The sequence below is a fragment of the Delphinapterus leucas genome, chromosome 9 (assembly GCF_059928025.1).
Source record: "Delphinapterus leucas isolate spDelLeu-1000000601 "Yukka" chromosome 9, BTC_Dleu_Yukka2, whole genome shotgun sequence".
Lineage (NCBI taxonomy): Eukaryota > Metazoa > Chordata > Mammalia > Artiodactyla > Monodontidae > Delphinapterus > Delphinapterus leucas.
In genome coordinates, this window is record NC_143137.1 from 41,151,159 (window position 1) to 41,172,583 (window position 21,425).

General features: G+C 38.3%; 2 protein-coding genes across 10 annotated transcripts in view; one reads left to right on the forward strand and one right to left on the reverse strand.

Annotated features, from left to right (window-relative positions):
• ANLN (anillin, actin binding protein) overlaps positions 1–16,961 on the reverse strand; it is a 55,246-nt gene extending 38,285 nt beyond the window's left edge. For 4 of the 9 annotated variants that reach the window (XR_016394297.1, XR_016394298.1, XM_089917527.1 and 1 more), the window contains exons 1-5: positions 16,564–16,958; positions 10,286–10,439; positions 7,956–8,279; positions 3,432–3,811; positions 2,045–2,273 (exon numbers count right to left, since the gene is read on the reverse strand). Coding sequence is in view for 7 of the 9 variants with exons in the window: in XM_089917527.1 (XP_089773653.1) it covers positions 2,045–2,273; positions 3,432–3,811; positions 7,956–8,279; positions 10,286–10,439; positions 16,564–16,581 (1,105 nt within the window). In the remaining 2 variants the exon portion in view is untranslated. Of the gene's footprint in view, positions 1–2,044; positions 2,274–3,431; positions 3,812–7,955; positions 8,280–10,285; positions 10,440–16,563 lie in introns of all 9 variants that reach the window. The other 5 variants (XM_089917526.1, XM_089917524.1, XM_030759717.2 and 2 more) reach the window with 3 other exon arrangements.
• The window catches only part of MATCAP2 (microtubule associated tyrosine carboxypeptidase 2), a 110,122-nt gene continuing 104,580 nt past the window's right edge, over positions 15,884–21,425 (forward strand). Inside the window, exon 1 of the mRNA XM_089917530.1 lies at positions 15,884–16,650. Coding sequence (XP_089773656.1) covers positions 16,534–16,650 — 117 coding nt within the window. The 5' untranslated portion in view covers positions 15,884–16,533. The remainder of the gene's footprint in view (positions 16,651–21,425) is intronic.

Consider the following 21,425-nt stretch of genomic DNA (forward strand, 5'->3'; position numbering starts at 1 on the left):
GGAGGCTGTTTAGAATAAGTCACAATTATGATTTCTATGGGAAAAGCTCTAAATCCAGTTCAGCTCCAAAATGTTTTGATTCTACTAGGAATATTCATTCAGAAAGTAAACAGAAAGAAAATAGTTCAAAAAACTTAAAAAAAGGGCTTCCCTGGTGGCGCAGTGGTTAAGGGTCTGCCTGCCGATGCAGGGGACGCAGGCTCATGCCTCGGTCCGGGAAGATCCCACATGCTGCGGAGCGGCTGGGACCGTGAGCCATGGCCGCTGAGCCTGCGCGTCCAGAGCCTGTGCTCCGCAACGGGAGAGGCCACAACAGTGAGAGGCCCGCGTACCACAAAAAAAAAAAAAGAAAACTTAAAAGAAACGTTTTTTTACCACACTATTTAATTCCATGTCCTAAAATTTGTTTTATAGGATTTAATTCTTTAAGAAAAACAAGAAGAAGAATTTTTAAAAAGTAGAGTAAGAGGACAGTAGGGATTAGAAAACCCTTAAGCTAAATAATCGGAACCTAGATGATTGGAAATTGACTGTATGTGCATTAATAATATACCCTAACAAACAAGTATCCTGGCCATGATAACCCAACTATTAATATTTCTACAGCCCAATTTATTTTCTTGCTTTTAGGAAGTCTAACATGAAAATCCAGTGATTAAATCCTTTTTCTCTTTCAAAAATAATAATTAGGGAAAATTTACTTTATCAAAGGATGTCTTGATTTTATAAAGTCTTAAAACAGTACTCATTTAAAATAGTATGAGATCCATTTAAAATAGAACAAATGGGATATATACCACCTCCATTATAAGAATGCTAGGGTTGCACTACATAAAAGGAGGTTACCTATATCATTAACTGGCAAACATTTTCCCATAAATAGCCAAAGAGTAAATATTTGGGGCTTTGCAGGCCATATGGCCATTGTCACAACTACTCAACTCTGCACTGAAGCATGAAAGCAGCCACAGACAGTAAATGGGCATGGCTGTGTTCCAATAAAACTTTATTTGCAAAAACAGGTGAAGGGCAGAATTAGACCCATGTCCAGCAGTGAAAGCACCGAATCCTAAACACTATACCACCAGGGAATTCCCAACAATGCCCTTTATGTCGTTCTTATCTATGCCATAAGTCTTTAGAAAATTGGGAGTCATAGTCCAATTTCACATGGGGATTTTGCTATTGTTTCCAGTTCTCATTTTGGCTCATCTGGAAACTGACTGCTGGTTTCTACTTACCCCATAACTAATGGATTCCCCACTCTCATCTCTCTGACTACTTCTCTTTTACAATGAACTATTATTTCTGGAGGGATTGAATTTTTAAGAAGTTAAAATGTAGAATTAACACAGTCTTTCCGAAAGGAATTCTAATGAAAAAGAATATAGCTCAAAGTACACTATATTACCCTATATTTGAACCTATATTTGAACCATATTTTTTTAGTCCTATGTTTCTCAACCAATAGCATGCGGGGGTATACCAGAAGGTGCAAGTCACCATAAGATAAATATGGACTTCCTGGAGCATCAGTTTACCATAGTAAAATTGAATTTTCATATGTATACATTCACATACAATATACACACATATAAATTAAATGGGAGTGGAGTCATTTGTATACATATTCCCTTCCCTATGGGTGCTTTCATAGTGAAGTTTGAGAAGCACTGCTTTGCACGCTTGGTTATAAGAACGCTTCTCCATTATATCCTTAAAATGTGATTTCCAGTTGTATATGCTTTGTCTGCATCAAAAAGTATAGAAGAAAGTATCTAGCATGGTCATTCTAGAAAAAAGCATGTTTAAACTGTTAAAATGTAACAAGTTAAACACTGTGACCAGTAACTGGGCTAGTCTACATTAATGAACATTCATTCAATCAATCAAAGCTGACTTTGAATAAGTCTCACTTGATACGTTCAGGCATTTGCCCTGGCAAACCAACACTGTACCATGAACAATTGGATATTTAAAATGCTAAGAACAGACACACTGAAAATAGTCAGCAGTACTTTAGATTTTTAAAAAAATATGTTACCTGGTGCTGTAGATTTGTTCTTAGGTTGAGACTGCAGACAAATTTCTCTGTTTAATTCCTCCTTGGGCCGAACTGTCCGGGATACAGGTGACCTCTCAGTTGATTTTGACACCTCTGTTTTAAGAGGACTAACAGAGGTTTTTTGAAGTAGTTCAGGATTTTGTACCTCACAATTTTTAGCACTGGTGATGGATGTAGTAGAAGATTTCACTGGGGAAGAAGTAGCTTTCTGAAACATGATAATACTTAGGGTAAATAACAACATTCACAATATCTAAAGGTAGCTCTATAAAAAGCACTCAAATCCTATAAAAAAACAACTCAAATCCTATATGCTCCGTAGCCTTTATGTAAACTCATGAAAAATGTTTCTTACTCTCAAATAGATCAAACCAATTTGAAAGGTTTGAAAAAAATTAACTTAGAAAATGCCATTATTCAAATTATAATATGTAGTTTAGCCTGCATAATATACTGATGGGTAATTTACTACGAGGGATAGGGTCACTCACTATTTTAAAAAACAATTTCTTTTATATTATCACACTAGTACCTTTATAAATGTTAACTGTATTAGGTCAAATTACCTATATATTTGCATTTTAATTAAATCAATATTAACTTGACAAAATTGTATCATGTACTTGAAGGTGAACTATAAGTTATTAAGTACTTACTATGTGCCAAGCACCATACTACGTGCTTTATGCACATTATCTCATTTAATCCTCCCAAACCCTTTCTTTCCCAATTTACAAATGGAAAAATAAAGTTCTGCAAGATTAAGTAACTCTCCAAAGCCACACTTCTAATTATGTGGAAGGGCTGGGATTGAATGCAGGTCTGTCTAATTCCAAAACCTGGCTCTACACTTAAAGATAATGCTCAGAAACACAACATTTTTTTCTGTTTTGGATTTTTCATATTTTTTTAAAAAACGTTGAGATAACACATGGGCAAGGTAATCTTTCAAACATTCCAAAACAATATACAGTAAAGGTAACCACCCTTGACAATTGCCTTCTAGAGGTAACTACTGCTACTAGTTTTCAGAGATATTTGATGTCTTTCTTGTATTTATACACATACATAGAGCATTCTAATAGAGAAAGTAATTTTCAGGCTCTCCCTGATGGCTAAGAAGAGGTTCCACCATTCCATAGTACATACTTTGGAGTTACATTAAATTCGTGTAATTTAGTTGTCAATTGCTCATTTATCTTGGGACAGAATACCAAATTTATGATTTTTACTTTCTATGAAATACTCTAAAAATACATATAAACATCCTATATAAAAGTTATAAAATGCATACCTACACATATATATAAATTATTACTCATAACAACAAAAAAAGTTTCCAAAGACCAAAATTATATATACTTACCCCAGAGCTGGAAATTGCAACATTAATCAAAGATGCACCCACAGCACTCGAGGATGAGGCTTTATTCAAAGAGGCATCGCCATCCCTTTGGGAACAGCATGTAGCTTCCTGCTTAACACTGCTGCTATTGATCCTAGCAGATGCTCCACTTGCAGAGGAAAATTTGGATAAACAAGTGGTACCAGGCTGTTCTTGTACACTGTTTTGCTTTGCAGATGAGTTTTTTACATCATCTTCCCAGGAGCAAATAGTTGCAGCAAGGTTGGCTAGACGGCCCTTTCTCCCAACTGGAGTTGCTGAGGCATCTGAAAGGGATGGTTTGGGAGGGGAGGTAGCCTCTGACGGCATTGCTGAGATGGGTGAGCTTTCGTGTATATCATCTGAAAATGTTTTAGAAGTTAAAATTCATGAGTTATATATGTGTGTAATAAAGGGATCACTCAAAAAAGAAAAAAAAGCTTTTCTCATATGCATGAAACTACCAAACTGCTTAAATTTGACAATATATTTTCAAATCAGATACTTAATCCAAGTTAAAAAAAGAAAAAAAAAAGAACACTTTGTTACACCTATTTTTTTTCAATTATTTGATGGATTATGAATCTATAAGACACCATAGATTTAGGTTATATTTTTAGGATTAATTTATGATGTTATAACACTGCACAACTTAAGATTACATATTCAACATATTTGTTTTAAAAATGTATTAGACCAGTGCTGTACAACAGAACTTTCTGCAATGATGGAGATGTTCTATATCCATGGTGTCTAATACAGTAACAACTAGCCACATATGGCTAGTGAGCATTTGAATTGTGGTAAGAGCAATAAGAAACTTCATTTCATTTTAATTAATTTAAGTTTAAAAGCTACATATTGCTAGCAGTTACGGTATTGGATAGCACAGGGTTAGACTAATATGTTTTTCTGCACAGTTACTTCATTTGGAGATAAATCTCAAATAAGCAATACTTAACTTACGCAGGCCTGTATGCATAAAGAGCATATAGGGCAGTCAAAGTTCATGGCACTTTCTATTCCAAAAATTCAGTCAATGGAACAGATAGCCCTCCTGCTGTCCAAGGCTTATAATTCTGCCAGAATTCTCAATTCTACTCCTCCAAAACCTTCTCAGGGATCTTGCTCCAAATAACCCCTTCTTCCTTTCTACAAACTTTTTTTTCTACACATAAATATGCTGAAGTCTCTCTCGTCTTAAAGCTAAACCCAAACATCCTCTCATCAATGTATACGCCCTTTTAGGTACTGTCCCTCTTTCCCTGCACTATATTCACTCACCACTCAACTCCCTTCAACCTGCCTTCTGCCTACACCACTGCCCTGAAGTTGCTTTTGCTGTTTTCACCAGATGCCCACACACTTTGTGGGCCTTGTATTTCCACGTGACATCATCCTCTATTAGTTCTGTCTTTGCGGCCTGTCCTTCGTGGTCTCCTTCTAACTACCAGCTACCTCCATTTGACTATCCCACGGACACCCCAAATAATATATCTGAAGTTGAAACTGCCCCCAACACATTCCTCCTCATCACGCCTCTTCCTCCCTTCTCCCTTACCATCCACCACCCAGTCATTAAGTCCCACAGATTCTATCTCCTAAATCTCTCAAATGCAGCCTCCTCTTCACTTTCACAGGCCTTCATCATTATGCCTGAATTACAGCATTGGCCTTCTAACTGGTATTCCTGCTTGGAATCTCTGCCCTCGTCAATCCCTCCTCAATTCTGACGCCCAGAGTGACCTTTCTAAAACATTTGCCTACTTAAACTCTCTCAGTTCCTCTCCATCACCTCCTGGTTAAATTCCAAATGCTCTGGACCCGGCTGCTTTCTTCAAATTCATCTCTTGCTTTTCTACCACATGAACTATATACCAGAATACCTACTCTTTATACACACAGTATGCTCACGGTACCTCTGTGCTTTTCATCTGTTCTGTTGTTTTTGCCTAGAATATCTCCACTGTCTGAAGCCAGCTGCCCCTCAAAGTCCAGGTTAATTATCTCTGCCTCCTCCAGAAAAGATTTCCTGACCACCACCCTCCGTACAATACCTTTTTGCATACCTTCATCATTTTCTTTAGAATAAGCACTGTCCTCTAAGTAGACGACAGTTTTACTGTTATGTTTTAGGAATGGGCTTAATAGCTCTAGCTCCTCTAACTATTCTTTGTCAGAAAGAAAGGCTTCAGATAAATTATATTTTGGAATAATCCCTCAAACCTTTAATTGGCTATACCCACAGTCCTGTATAGTACTCACTAAATCATTCAACACACTTTATTCATAAGTTTCAATGCTTAAAATTAGACAGGTTATGATGCCTTAATGAGATTTATTTTCAAGGTCGAGATGGACATTTGTTAACATTTGCTTTCAACATATTCGAAATCACTGCTGCAAAGCTTCCTTCTCTAGAATGTTTAGGGCCTTGGTTGTATTCTTGATCATGCACTAAATCACAACCCTCTTTCTTTTTTTTAAAAGGAAAATCTCCAGTCCTCTGCCCATAGATATTTCCTACAAAACAGAAATGGAACGTTCTTCTATTCAGGCACGTTTACTGGTTAGCCTCCTCAGACATTATAAAGAAGCATGGTTAACCCCACCCACCACTAAAATAAATAGTTATAATTTACAACGTGAACTATCAGCACCCTGTAAACACGCCCCAAAACATCAGGCAGGTCATAAAAGTTGAGCCCTAGAGTCAGACAACTGGGGTTTGCATTTTAGCTGCTGCTGACTGTGGGCAGGCGTCTTAGTCTCTCTGAACCCAGTCTTCTCTTCTACAACATGAAGAAAAAGTAGTATGTATGTCATAAGATTGTTGTAAGAATTAAATGCTATATTACATTAGAATTTTTTTTTTTTTTTTTTTTTTTTTGTGGTACGCGGGCCTCTCACTGTTGTGGCCTCTCCAGAAAAGATTTCCTGCGGAGCACAGGCTCCAGACGTTCAGGCTCAGCGGCCATGGCTCACAGACCCAGCCACTCCACGGCATGTGGGATCTTCCCGGACCGGGGCACGAACCCGCGTCCCCTGCATCGGCAGGCGGACTCTCAACCACTGCGCCACCAGGGAAGCCCTACATTAGAATTTTAAAATATTTAGAACGCCTAGCATTTCGCACAGTAAGTGTTTGCTCTTGAGATTATCATCACTGCCAGAAGGGATCATCTTAAATGTTTTTCTATCCAATACTTATCAAAATTTCAGTGAAAAGAATTGATATTTATGGAAGACTGCCTGAAATATATGTAGCCCATCCATTTCCTCAGATCACTTGGTCTTAATTCTGGCTATGTGTCAGAATTACCTACAGAGCTTTAAAAAAAGAGAAGGGAAGGAAGGAAGAAAGTGAGGGAGGGGGGAGGGAGGGAGGAAGGAAGAAAGGAAGGAAGCAAGGAAAGAAGGAAGGGAGGGATAAAAAGCACACCCCAGGGCTCCACCGCACTCCTGAGATTCCAATCCAGTGGTCTGAATGATTCTGATCCATAGGAGCTGGGCTGAAAGCCAAAGCTTGGCTTCCTCGGGTAAGGCCCAGTCGTCACCAAGCTGTCTACCTGCACTGTGCTGGCTCACTTTAGAACTGCATTTACTGAAATGAGCCTGGAGCCAGCTATCTGCCTACCTTGAGAAACCTTACACCTTCACTAGCTCCCACAGTTATCCTTAGGACCCAGGGAAGAAAGTTCTCTTAGGTCTTAGTGCCAACCATGGCTCTGTTGTTCTGTTTTTTAATAAACATTAGTCATGTAACTGATAGCATTTCACCTCTCTGCACTGGCTGCTAGCAAGTTCAGAACCATCTCTAGCAAGTGAGGAGGACCTTAAGGCCTGTATTTAATAAACTAACTTTACCCTTCACTTTGTTTTTCCTTCTCTTCACCTTGATTTCTTCATTTTTCCCATTTTTAATATAGGTATTTTTGTAAGTCATCCCAAGGCTTTTTATGTAACAAGGTAGGAGGTAAGCTCTCCATCAGATTATGGACCCATGAAAGGCAAAGATCAGGTCACTTTATCTGTCTCTGGCATCTTAGCATGAAAACATGCTTTGCTGGTGCTCGAGAAATGTTTTCTGAAGTTTTCTTTCTCCCCTATTGAACAGCATTGCATACCTTAGTCACTCAAGTTTATTTAATTAGTGAATCCATGAAATAGGATTTCTTGAACACAGAGCTGAAGGGCAGCAATGCTGATAATGCCAAGAGTATAGTTTATTCTCTCCTGTTTTTGTTGCAAATATAAGATGGTTCCGTTACAAGATCAGGGTTTTGTGAACCAGTCTAAGAACCTCATCATAATCTACTTCGATGAGAACACAACCAACTGATAAATACATATTGATATACAAACCATTTGCGAGCAATGGATACTCAGGATATAGATCAAAAGCGTTGACCTTTCATGTGTTAACTGATACATAAAATTTTCAACATACCAAGTTGAATCGTACTGACACAGATTTAAGGACCACACCATTCACATAGTTTATACCTGTCACATCATCATTATCCCAGTGACGCCGCTGCTCAGCCAGCTTTTGCATTCGTGTTTTGACTGAGGAGGCTGCAGTTCCTTCCAATCTTGAGTTTAGCCCTCTCCTCACTCCCAGCAGCGATGCCGGGGCGGCCACGGAATCACTGACACCAGCTGGCGCTTGTGGCGCTTGTGGCTGCGCCTGAGGAGACATAGGACTTGGAGAACAAGGTTTTGCAGAAGCTGACTCAACCGGTTTTTCATTTTCCACGTTAGAAACTTCTACTTCAGTGTTGTCAGAACAGCGTTTTTTTGATGGTGATGGTTTTGTGCAAGATTTCTCTAGATTAAAAATGACAAAAAAATAATAAAAATTCTGTAATTCCTCACAGCATGAAAAACTTACAGTAGGTACAAATTAATAAAACACCGTCTCTCTGTTCCTTTAAATGATTTTACTCACAAGAAATACATAAAATTCTACTTTCTTTCGGTAACTTAGAAATCTGATATAAGAGATTTCCCTTTAAACAAACATATAATTTATGGTTTAAAAAAACCTTAATGAAAAAAATCTTCAAATAACATCCTCAAGAGATATGCATAATATTCTATGTGGTCTTAAGACACTAGGAAATAAAAAGTGCACACACACAGAATAAGCAAATATTCTAAGGGATTTTAAAGATCATACAGCCCAATCACCACATTTTTAAATAAGAAAAAATCAGGCCCAGAGAAATCAAGTTACCTGCTTAAAGTGACATAGCTGAGCTAAGAGTAGACACAAGCTTTCTGCTTTTAAAAACAATCTTTCATGAACAATAGTAAACAAGGGTAGAAGGGCACCTGGCTTGAGGTTTAGGAGGCAGACAACCAAAACCTGACTGAATAATCTGGTCAATACCAAACAAATTCACTGGCACAAGCATTTAACAACATTTTACATTTTAAACTTCCACGAACACCTATAAAATAAATTTAAAAGTCCTAAAAGAAAAAGGAGCTATTCAAACACAAGGCATATAATTTTTACCCAAGAGTGAGTTTTAATATATCTCCTCGAAAACTAATACTTTAAAAGGTAGGAATGTAAATTCCATAAGAGGTCAGTTTCATTGGCTGTCTAACCAAGTGTTCTTGTTCTGGTAGTAACCGAAGTATGATTAGTGGGAAGTCATGATTGTCCTCATAAACATCAATCTAATTAAATGTACATCATGAAACTTTCCAGTCTTCTGCAACTCATTTAAGGGTATATTTTCAACAAACTTATCTAATCATTTTTTGGACGTATTCCTATTTAACATGCTTCACTATCTGAAAGTAAAGAATTCTTTGAGTTTACACTGCTTATAACAGTAAGTCTTTCCATTTAAGCATCAAAACACAGTTCCACCCACTAGTTTTCAAGTACATAGTACTCAATATTTGATTGCATAAACCCATGCCACAATGAAGAGATCCTGGACTGGAGCCAGGCCTCTATTTCCTATGTAATATATATGGTATTCCCTCCCTTCAAAATGTATTAACACACAAAAATAAACTCTCCTTCTATGGTTAGCTCACAAAATAATGGGAGCCAGCACTATGCCCTCATCTCTTTTGTAATATTGGTTTTGTCCTCTGTAATACTCTTTTTCTATATGTATTTTAAATTTATACTAAGGGAAATGATCATCTCCAGGTTATTCCAAATGCTAGGAAAAGATTAAGCCAGCTGACTGACGTAGGCTGAGGATGCCAGGATTTAGGAAAGAATCAGACAAGCTTCCAGGTGCGTGTGGATTTGTTGGGGGTAGGGAGGGGGGGGTTGCTTAATTTTGTTTCTGTTTAATTTCACCAGTTCTGTAGATTAACAACCTGTACTTTGTGCCCAGCCTGAGAGAGATGGTTCAGCAGACAGAGGATGAAAAGGCTCATCAAATTACAAGCATTTGCAGGCAGGTCTGCCTTTTGTTGCCCTGCTCACGCCACAGATACATCTGAACCTGGTGGTCAGCTGTGCTGGCACCTGTTGGGGTAGATAAACTCTATACCACGGCAGTATAAGTGCCCCAGTGCTCCTTTATTATTCTTCCCTGAGAGGTTTTAAGGATAATTTTGGAATGAGGAAAATACAGTTCAACCAGTTAATCTGAAATATTTGTTAGAAATTCTGCTCTGGCCTGATAGGTTCTAGGCCTAATATAATAGGCCTGGAATACAAAACGCTGATCTTTCTCCCAGAGGCTATTCCATCTGTCTCCCAAAGACCTTGGTTCTTCTGCATGAACAATAAAACGCTTGATGCTTATCTCCTTTTAAAAAATGCCAAGTTTACTTCTCCCCACAAAGCCTTTTACCTTCACCACCAGACAGGGGCTGCTGGTTACTTGCTTCTGAAAGTGGCTCCCTGACTCGCTTGGCGTGAGTCGCAGATCTTGCTGCTGGGGTGGGCCGCTCAGCCATTTTCCTCTGAAGATTCTCGCGTCTGGCACGGGTTCGTTCAAGCAGTTTCTACGTATATCAGAGCGTTAAAACACAAGTCTCGTCAAAGGTTCAGAAAACTTCAGGTATCTTCTAAAATCACTAATTGCCATCATGTACGATAACAGTTAAATACATTTCAAAAGTGAAATCCTAAGTAATTAAGTCAAGATTCACCAAATGAACACCCCCATGTCAAAATTTAATTACGGACGTAATATGAACATTAAAGGGGGAATAAAATGTGTTAAGTTAGTTGTATGAGATTTTAAATGGCCACAAATTTTTTTCTGCTTCCATCAAAAGCTATTTGAATTGGGATGGCCTTATGATTCACTTTGACCATTAAAACACAGCAGAAGTGATACTGTGTATGTGACTTCCAGTCCCAGGCCTCAAGAGGTCTTGTAGTTTCTGCTCTCACTCTCTTGGAACACTGCCTCCACAAGAAGAAGCCCAGGTTAAGCCTGCTAGACACATGGCCCAGCTGACAGCCAGCATCAACCACCAGACCTGAGAGGAAGGCTATTTTAGACCATACAGTCCCGGGTAATTTGTATATCACTGCAGACTCCTATACGACTGCAGGGGGCACCAGAAGTCCAGCCCAGCTGAGCCCAAATGCTAAGCCATTGAATCATGGAAAATAATGTGGTGGTTGTTTTAACCACTATGGTAGGCAGAATAATGGTCCCCCAAAGTTGTTCATTGTCCTAATCCCATGAACCTGTGAATATGTTACCTTACATGGCAAAAGAGACTTTGCCGACGTGATTAAATTAATGACCTTGAGATGGAGAGATTATCCTGGATTTTCTGGGTGGGCCTCAAAAGGGCAATTGTCCTTATGAGGGAAGAGCAGCCCAGAAGCTCAGAGTCAGAGAAGATGTGACAAGGGAAGCAGAGGTCAGAGTGATGGACATTTTTCAGCCACAGGCCAGAAAATGCAGGCGGCCTCTATCAGCTGGAAAAGGCAAGGAAACAGATTCTCCCTAGAGCGTCCAAAAGGAACACAATCCTGCTAACACTTTGATTTGAACCCAGCAAAACCTATCAGACTTCTGACCTACAGAAGATAATTAATATGTGTGATGTTAAGCCAGTAAATTTGTAATAATTTGTTGTAGCAGCAAAACTCATACAACCACTAAGATTTGGGGTGACGGCAAGAGATAACTGGCATAATAGTCCTTTGAAGACATAAGATACTTCCTAAGAGAAAAATAAATAAGCCTAAATAATCTTATGTTTTATTTAATTAAATATCAATATATAATAATTTTAAGGTGAAATCTTAGCCATTCCATAGAATCGTGAATAACTACTCTTTTCTAACCCCAATGTATGCTCCTAATTCGAATCAGTGTAGTATAGCAAACACAAGACCCTGTAAAACAATTCATTCTCTTTCAAATGAACACAACCAAAGGAGGCATGCAGATTACTGGCTGGAGTTTACAGACTGCCCTGCAAACACAGATATAGCAGTTAGTGCAGACTAAGGAATTAAACTCCACCTGACCTTTTTAGTTGCTTAATTAAAACAGAATAATAATTTTTTTAATCCTTCTGAGTATGCAAAAGAAGCATGAACTAAATTTGGAAGAAGGCACAAGTCTCTACTTAGGAATGATTTCTCATTGAAAGAAGTAACTCTAAACCTAAATCCTATGTCACTGAAAGAGTAATTTATGAGCCAAATGCCTTCCAAAACACAAGACCTTCACCCTTTAAATAAAAGTCTTCAACAAACTCAAAAGTGATAGTATTACACAAATTCATATATGTCTGATAATTTCCCCCACAATAAAAATATATCACTCCCAAGATACAAAACTAGCCTAACTATATTCATTCATGGACACGCCCACATTCCATTCTGGTCAGTTAGAATACTTATGAGTCCGTATATCTTCGGTTACTATGAGTAATGGGTCACAGAAGAATGTGGTTTTGCCATTCAAATATACACAAGTGTTCTTTTGCTACATTAGATTCAAAAATTTCAAGATTAAAACATATTAAAGTAGATAAGCAAAAAAGTTCCCTAATCTGTAAAATAAAACTAATAAGCACCAAAGATTATTAATGTAAAGAAATGATGTATCTAAAATACATAAACTCAACAGCTCAATAAATGTAAGTCACCCTTCCTTATAAAAGTGTAACAGGAATTTAAGGGATCTTTTATTTATAAGGTACATTCCTTCAAATATCACACCTCCTTCTTCAAATAACAGAGGCATTAAAAAAAAATAAAACACTGCAATTACTAACATAATCAGGAAGGTATTCCACATGGATGAATCTAAGATAACTGAAGCATATAGTCCTAAAGCAATTTCTGCCCCATATCCCTCAAACTATTTCTGACAGAAATTTTTTCTAGGAGATACTACTGATTTTCTTGCCTTCTTAAACAAAGTAGACTCAATAACAATTAACTTATTATTTTCAAAATGCTGTAGCAGCATTCTTTCCCAGGTCATCACAGAGATTTCGCTTAGTTCTGGAAAATTAGACAAACTCTATCCAAAACAGTGATAGCACGTATATCTATTTATATCACAAGAAAAGATGCTTTATGTATTTTAATTGTAGCTTTTTCTCTTTTAAGTTTCCTACATAGAAAGCTCTGACTTGGCACACCTAGCTCTGGGTTTCTCTGTGCTAGTCTTGGAGTGGGATGACCATCACTAGTGAGCAGGTCTTCACACCAAGAGGCTAATACTGACATCATGAGTAGTAAGCTGATGGTTTTAAATCCACCTAACAACAATCACTAATGCTTATACAGGACTTAATATAAAGTACTTTCAGTGTCTGCACACACTAACTCATTTCATCTTCAAAATATGATTTGGTAAAATTCTGTTTTTACTACTGTTTTACAGATGAAGAAACTCAGGCAGGGGATAAATAACAAGCCATAGGTCACACAGTTAAGAAGTGTCAAGGCAGAGACTTCCCTGGTGGCGCAGTGGTCAAGAATTCATCTGCCAATGCAGGGGACATGGGTTCGAGCCCTGGTCCAGGAAGATCTCATATGCCACAGAGCAACTAAGCCCACGAACCACAACCACTGAGCCCGCGAGCCACAACTACTAAGCTCGTATGCCTAGAGCCTGTGCTCCGCAACAAGAGAAGCCATCACTGGCTGCAACTAGAGAAAGCCAGCGCACAGCAAGAAAAGACCCAATGTGGACAAAAATTTAAAAAACAAAACAAACAAACAAAAAACAGTGGCAAGCCAGATTCAGAACCAGGCTCTGGAGTCTGGACTCTTAACTACTTTGCTATAAACTATCTTTTGACTAAATCCAATTGCTCTTTTAAAGAACTAATCAGCAAAACTAACCAAATTCATACAATCAACATAACTTTTTTAACACTATCTGCTGATCATAATAATAAACGTGTGCCTTAACCGTTTGTTCATCCATAAATCAAGATGGATTCTTTATCTCCAGTTGGTCCATGAAGAACATTAGGAAGACATGGTCCTGTGGACCCTGTCTAGATGCTGATTCAAACAAACTGCAAAAACATGAGACACTTAAGGAAACATGAACACTTACAATGTTTGATGATATTAAGGAACTGCTGTTGATTTTTTAGGTGTGATAGTAGCATTATGTTTTTTTTTAAGTCTTTAGTGTTCAGTGAGAAATACTTAAGTGCTTACATATAAAATTATATGATCTCTAGAATTTGCTTCTAAATAATTCAGAGGGAGGGATTAGAAGGGGATACAGTAAAACAATATGGCCATGTGTTGCTGGGTGGTGGATGCATTATATTTGAAATTTTCTACAATAGAGAAAACAATATTGCTAAAATGTCCTAACAGTTACTGTTGTATATAATTATTTGCCTGTAAAATGATTTGCACTGAATGGCTCTCTTCCATATCAATTCGGCAGAACATTATTGGATGTGCTTGATGTTAGGGAAACATCTCTCTGAATAGGAAACAACAGTCCTACTTCAAGAAGCTTACATTCTAACAGAAAACATGTTCAACGGGTAAATAAATGCAAGTGAGATGGGTACTGTGAAAGGTGATCTCCCCTCTGAAGATGGGGAATCAAACTGTGAGCTGCAGGTTGAAACAGAGTTTGCCAGGCAGAAGAGGCAGGGAGAGAGGAAGAGTATGCCAGACAGCACTAGTGACAGCAGGGAGGAGAACCACTGCACAACAGCCTTGTCTGAGGAAACAAGAGTTTAGGATAGTTGTAGCCTTTCTCAACTAGAGTTACCAAGAGAATTAATCCCTAACGCCCTGGCATTAATGTAATTAATTAACATCTCTCCTATGCCTGTAGGGTGGTCTGGTTAAGAATCACCCTTGGGAAAACTGCGGAAACAGTTTTCTCAAATAATTTTCCCTGTTCTATGGTTCTGATAAGGAACTCTGGGTGAGAAAGTCATTTTAACTGACTTCCAAATTTTTTTTCAGACAAGGAACTGTACCAGTTAGTTTCACTGTGCAAAAATGTTATGAATGCTATAATTAAGCACCTAATCTTTGGAACCAATTCAAATTGTTCACTCATTACCAATTAAGGAAAAGATGTCAAAGCTGTTTATTTCAACTGCAACCGATCTAACTTTTCATAACATAAACCATACATATTTCTGAGCACACTCTAAAATGAAAAGTTTCTTTTAAAGAAAAGTTTCTTTCAACTGAGATTTGTACTAGCTTCAGAATAACATTTTTAAGTAAAACAAAGTACAATTTTCAGCCAACTTTCAAAATGCTTTGTCCTGTCAGTTACCTAGGAGAATGAAAATATTCAGAACACACAGGGCTAATATTTTAAGGAATCCTATTCTAAGTTGGAACATAATGTATCCTTTTTAACTTCAATGTAAGTGAAAAATATGTAGTGCACGACCAGCTCTATTCTTTAAAGCTAATACAAAAATGTGTTCAGGATTTTTTTGTTAGAATATTTAAGGTTAACGAATTGATGTGTTTTCCCCCAGAGATGATTGAGAATTTGTAAACAAAAATAAACACTGTTGTGTTTGAACACAAGTAAACTCTAATTGTTGAAACTTTTAATATCTTAGGATTCTAAGTACATCTCAAAAAAAAAAAGTATTACCACTCTCCATTCAATTTTTCAATCTAGTGCAGAGACATTTTTAGGCTCACTTTGCAGCAACTGTTATTTTTTGAGTTGAAACTTGCACAACAACCTAAAAAATGAGGAACTGTGCTGGAAGAAAAGGCGTGGAAATTCCTGAGTGTGTCAAAGTACCTTGCCAACAAGAAGCCAAAGCTAGACAAATAATCGACACAATAACGATGTAATTAATCCATATTTAATTTCCAAAGAACAAAAGATGAGTTAAGTATTGCTGTAATGGTATGCTCCATAAACATACCCAAAAAGGTTGATTTCTTTACTATTTTTTTTTTAAATCGTGGGCTATTAATTTTGGTTTGTACGTATTCGGCTAACACTGTTTCCTTTCAATTTGTATCAATCTCAGGTATGAATCTTCTTTGCTTGTTGGCTGAGCAATAGAATCTGAAGGAACTATTGACTTTGTAAGAATGGATGCAATGGTTTCAGGCACCGGCTTATTTTAACGTTTTGCTGTCATTTCGTTCACAGCATGCTTAAATGCACGGCTCCTCTGCGGGCCACACGAACCCTGCAAATCACATTCCATTCCATTTCCGGGCGGCGGCTGCACACACAGCACTGAGTCATTCGGACACCCGACTCCACCTTGCAAGTTAACCCGGCTTTTACTTCCAGCGGGATCTTTTGGTCAGGCCCCCACCTCACCCTCGCAAGGGACAGGGATCCACTCCAGAGGGGCATATAATAACCGGGGCTGACAGGAGGTTTTTTCACTACTGCTACTGAGGACAGACTCAAAGCTTCCCCACCCCACCCCGCCCCCAGAGCTTCATCTGCAGGAATAAAAACAAGAAAACCGCAGAACCGCAGCCACAGAGCAGAGAGAACCGGCGGCCCCCTCCTGGTTTCCCCAGTCCGACACCCGCACGCACACTCTGCGCACGCGCGCGCACGCGCTCTCCGCCCGGTGGGTCCGGAGGTAGACAGAAGGTGGGAAGGGAGGGTGGGGGCCGAGAGGGGTCATGGCTGGCTCTGCCCGCAAGTTTTCTCACCTCGGTAAACGGGTCCATCGCCACGGGCTTCGCGTGTCGATTGCGAGACGACCGAAACGGTGGTTCAAATTCGGAAAAAGAAAAGAAGTGAGTGCCGGCTCAGTGTGTCACTTGGAGAAAACAAGAAGTCCGGGGCTGGAGAACTCTCCCAACCTACTCTCCTCTTCCCCACAGCCTCCAGTGTCACGCTCGGCCTCCAGCAGCGGTTCAAATTTGAATTTCAGCGCCGGGAGCCGCGCGCGTGCGCGCGGGGCGGGGCGGAGGGCAGGGCACGCCTCTCCCCGCACTGGCGCTGGATCACGTGGCCTTGCCCGGGCTGGGAGGTTCCGAAGGGTAGCTTAGTCTTCTCAGTGATAGCCCACCCCTGGCGGCGGAGATACGGAGGTAGGTGCTGCGTCGGCCCTTCAACTGCCTCCCGGCTCGAAGCCCCACCCCAAACGCTCGCACACCCAAGCCTGTTTAAGCAGGTCCCTTCGCGCCTGTGCTTGGGCGTTTCCGCTTTCCTTCATTCCTAAATTTAGGATTAAGGGCCCTTCTGTTTGAAATCCCACTGGACCATAGACCTGACATAGCTTTCTGACCACCGGCCTAACCGCCCCTACTTCACTCCTAGGGGGACTCAGGCTTGGCCTTCTTGAAGGCCAAGAAGGACACTTGGGGCAAGTGACCAGTTACCACCTTGGACACTGGCCTTTCTTATTGGGAAAATAAGGTTAACATTAACAGACTGTGTGTAAAGAGTTTATACACGAAACTCCTGTCGTCCTTTTTATTTTAATCCCATCAAACTGCATGCAGTGTTAGAGCTGAGAAACTACCCACTTTAATCCTCCCTTTTACAGCTAAGAGAAGGGAGACCCTGAGACATTAAGTGACTGGCCCAGGAGAAATGAAAATCCCATTCTCAGCTCATAGCCTGCCTTCCACCGCTGAATCAAGCTGTATTTCATGATTATTCTCTGTAGATTACTGAGAATTGTAAAGTACGTTTTATAGTTACTGTATCAGATTCATTTCTTATTTAGTAAGTCTGTACTAGGGCTTGTTATAAGGACAACAAACAGGTTTGGACTTCTTCATCTGTAACAGAGTAGATTGCTGAGTGAATGCCCAACGGCTGAACAGGCCAAAACTATTTCTCCCAAGTAAGAAGTTTCGGTGTATTTAATAACGTTTCCATCTTAGCAGTCAGTAAACATTACAAAAAGTATTTCACTAATAATATCTCTAATTTGAATTTTGGTGCTATACGTTGTAATGGAAAGAATTCTGAGTGTGGGATAAGAAATTCCTTGAGGTCTTGGCGCCACCAAGACCATGTGACCTTAGGCTTTAGGCAAATCATTTAACTCAGTATTTCTTAGACCTTTCTGGGGAGTCATAGACTCCTTTGAAAGTACAATTAAAGCTGAAAAATGCCCACTCAATCACAAAATGTTTAAGATATGATTCCATGAAGTTCATGGTCACCAGGTTAGCCTCTCTGGATGTTAGTTTACTCATCGGTAAAACAGAAATAATCAGCTGCCCTGCCAGTCCTCAGAGTCGTTAGGAGGATCAGGTGAAAAATTAAGAGATCCAAAAGTATTCTGTAATAAGTAATAAGCCCCTATCCAAGTGTTTGCTGTATCGAATTATTAATATTTAACTCAAAACTCAAAATATGCTACTTATGAACCAAAGAGAAAAGCCACTTGAATTTTTTTCCAGTGCTGGACCAGAAAATGGTGGGTGTATTGAGGAGTGCGGGTTCAGGAGGAAGTTTACGCGACATTGGAAAATGAGTCAATAGAAATTTATGAAGGCTTGAGCCTTCCGGCTTTGGCCTCTGTGAGCCTTAGATTCTTTATGACCAGATCCTAGTCAAGACTAAAAGAGATAAATACAGCAAGTCACTCAATATAACTACCCAAAACATTTAGTTTATCTTTCTTCACAATCCCCCTGTCTTTACCCTGATGATGATAATAGCAAACCACCACACAATAACTGAAGTTCGTTAAACACCTACCATGTGCCTGAAGCTGTGCTAGAGACTCAAGTCTACTCTCAGAATACTGCAACTGTCTGCTAACAGTTCTCCCTATTTCCCTTCTTACCCTCTGATAGTTCACGCTTCACTTTATAAGCTAGAATTACTTTTCTCCTCTTGAAAATTGTGTTATAAAATATTTCCACTTTACCAAAAAATTAATGAATGGAACAGATAACTGTGTACCCACCACCTAGCTTAAAAAATATGTAATTTTATAATTGAAGTCTCCTGTGTTTTCCTCCTTAATCCCATTCCCCAAGGGTAAAACTATCCTGATTTTCATGTTTATCATTCCCATGAAACGTATGTACTTTTATTACATCTACATATATCTCCATATCAATATATAGTGTTTTACATAAATTTTATTTTTACTGTAAGTAAAACTTTCTGCAGTTGGTTTCTTTTCTGAATATTCTCTTTATGAGATTCATCCTCACTAACAGGTATAGCTGCATTTTATTCATTCTCACTGCTGTATTCTATTGTATTAATATACTTGTAATTTATGTATCCATTATCCTGTTAATGGACATTTAGCTCATTTCCAGTTTTTCATTCCAAAGACCCCATGATGCCATGAATATTTTTATGTCTCCTTATACATACATGCAAGACTTTCTGTAGAATAATATACCTAGGAATTAGAGGATCATTTCAATAAATATATTTCAATATTATTGCCAGATATTAAAAATAAATTGCTCTTCAAAACGATTGTAACAATTTGTATTCCAGTCAGCTTTAAATGAGTATGCCTGCTACTCTAGTGCCTCCCTAGTACTTGGATACTTTTTAGATTCTGTCATTCTTGTTTGTATGCATTTATCCTATTACTAATGGAAGTGAACATTATTTCATGTGTTTATTGGCCTTTAAGTTTTCCTTTTCTGTGAATTTCAAATTCACATCCTTTGCCCATTTTTCTATGTGGTTGCTTTTTCTTATTGATTTGTAGGCTTTTGTTGTTTGTTTACTATTTTCCGGGAAAATAACTCTTTTTGGTTTTTTGTCTGGCAAATATCTTTTCCTAGTTTATGGTTTGTCTTTTCACTTTAGGATGTCTTGGGTGTACAGAAATGTTTCCTATTAATATAATTAAATATATGTATATTTTCCAGTAGGGTTTGTGCTTTTTATGTCTCAAGAAATCCTTCCCTTTCCCTATCCTGAGGTTGTAAATATATTCTCTCATATTTTCTTCTAAAAAGCATGCATTTTTCATGGTTTTGTCTTTAAATTATCTGGATTGATCTTGTTTTTTGTTTGGATAACCAAATGTCTTAGCAGCAGTTATTTAACTGTCCATCCTTTCCCCACTGGCCTTAATGCCACTTTTGTCATGTACCAACTTCTCCTGTATATGTAGGTCTATTTAGGAGCTCTTTATTCTGTTCTACCGTTCTACTGTTTATACTGTTCTTTATTCTGTTCTACTGGTTTATTTGTCTATTCCTCACCCAATATCGAACTGTTTTCATTATGTGTTGATATCTGATAGGGCAAATTAAAAATTGACGTGGTTAATTTTGTCCCCTTATTCTTCCATATAAATTTTGGGGTCAGATTGTCAAGTGCCACAAAGGAAAGAAAAATCCTCTTGAGATTTGTAATTGGAATCGTACTGAATTTATCAAATAATTTGGAGGAAAATGACATCTTTGTGATATCAAGCCTTTCCATTCCTGAACATGGATATATCTTCATTAATTTAAGCCTTCTTTAATATCGTCCAAAAAATGTTTATAATGTACTTCCATAAAGATCTTTAAACTCTTTAATTTGTTCCTATGTATGCTTTTTTTTGTTATTGCTTTTATAAATGGTATCTTTTAAATTATATTTTAAAACTGTTATTGATATATAGGAACATGATTATTACAAACCTATTGAGCAATCTTATTAGTTTTAACAATTTATTCATAGAGTGGGAGCTTTTTAAAATGTAAATTTTATGGTGTCAATTTCTTGTTTTGAGCCAGTTTATGTCTTCTGTTGCAATTAGAATAATATCCAAATTCTTTATCATACCTACAGGGCCCTACATGACCTGAACCTTGCTTGCCTCTCCTAGTATCCTAATATTCTCCAGATATCACAGTACTCTCCCTTCTTTTTCCCACTAGTCTCCAGCCTCATAGGACTTTTTTCTAGTCATAAAAATAGGCCAAATTTCTTCCTGCCTCAAGAACTTTCCATCCCCTGCATATTCGTAGATCTACCTGTGGCTGGCTGCTCATTAATTGGGTCTAAGCTCAAATGTGCTATCTCCTCAAGAAGACTTGTTTGATCAGGTGGCCACACCCCTCCTCTCTCCCCCCGAAGTCATGTTCTATCCCATTACTCTGTTATATTTTCTTCATTGCATTTACCACTTAACATGGGATCATTTTAGATATGTGTTTAAGTTTATCATCTACTTCTTCTACTAGACTGTAAGCGATGGAATGGCAGGGACTTGTCTTGTTGGTAATTGTAACCTAGCAGCTTCAGGGCACACGAGTTCAGTAGATATTTGTTGAATGAATGAATGTAAGATAACTATTATTCCTTTTTTAGAGATGAAGAAACTGAGGTGCAAAGAGGCTAAGTGATTGCTCTAAGTCCATCACCTATAATTTGAACCAGATCTGCCTGACTTCAAATCCTGTTTATGATCTTGACATTTCAGTTAATTTATTTATTTTGATCACCAAAGACACAATAATGATGTAAATGTGCTCTTGAGCTATATCTAAAGTGCTGAATACATAGCAACCATGTTTTTCTCTTAAAATTGTTTTTAAAAAAATTTTAACTACTAAGTTAGGAAGGAAAATAAATATAT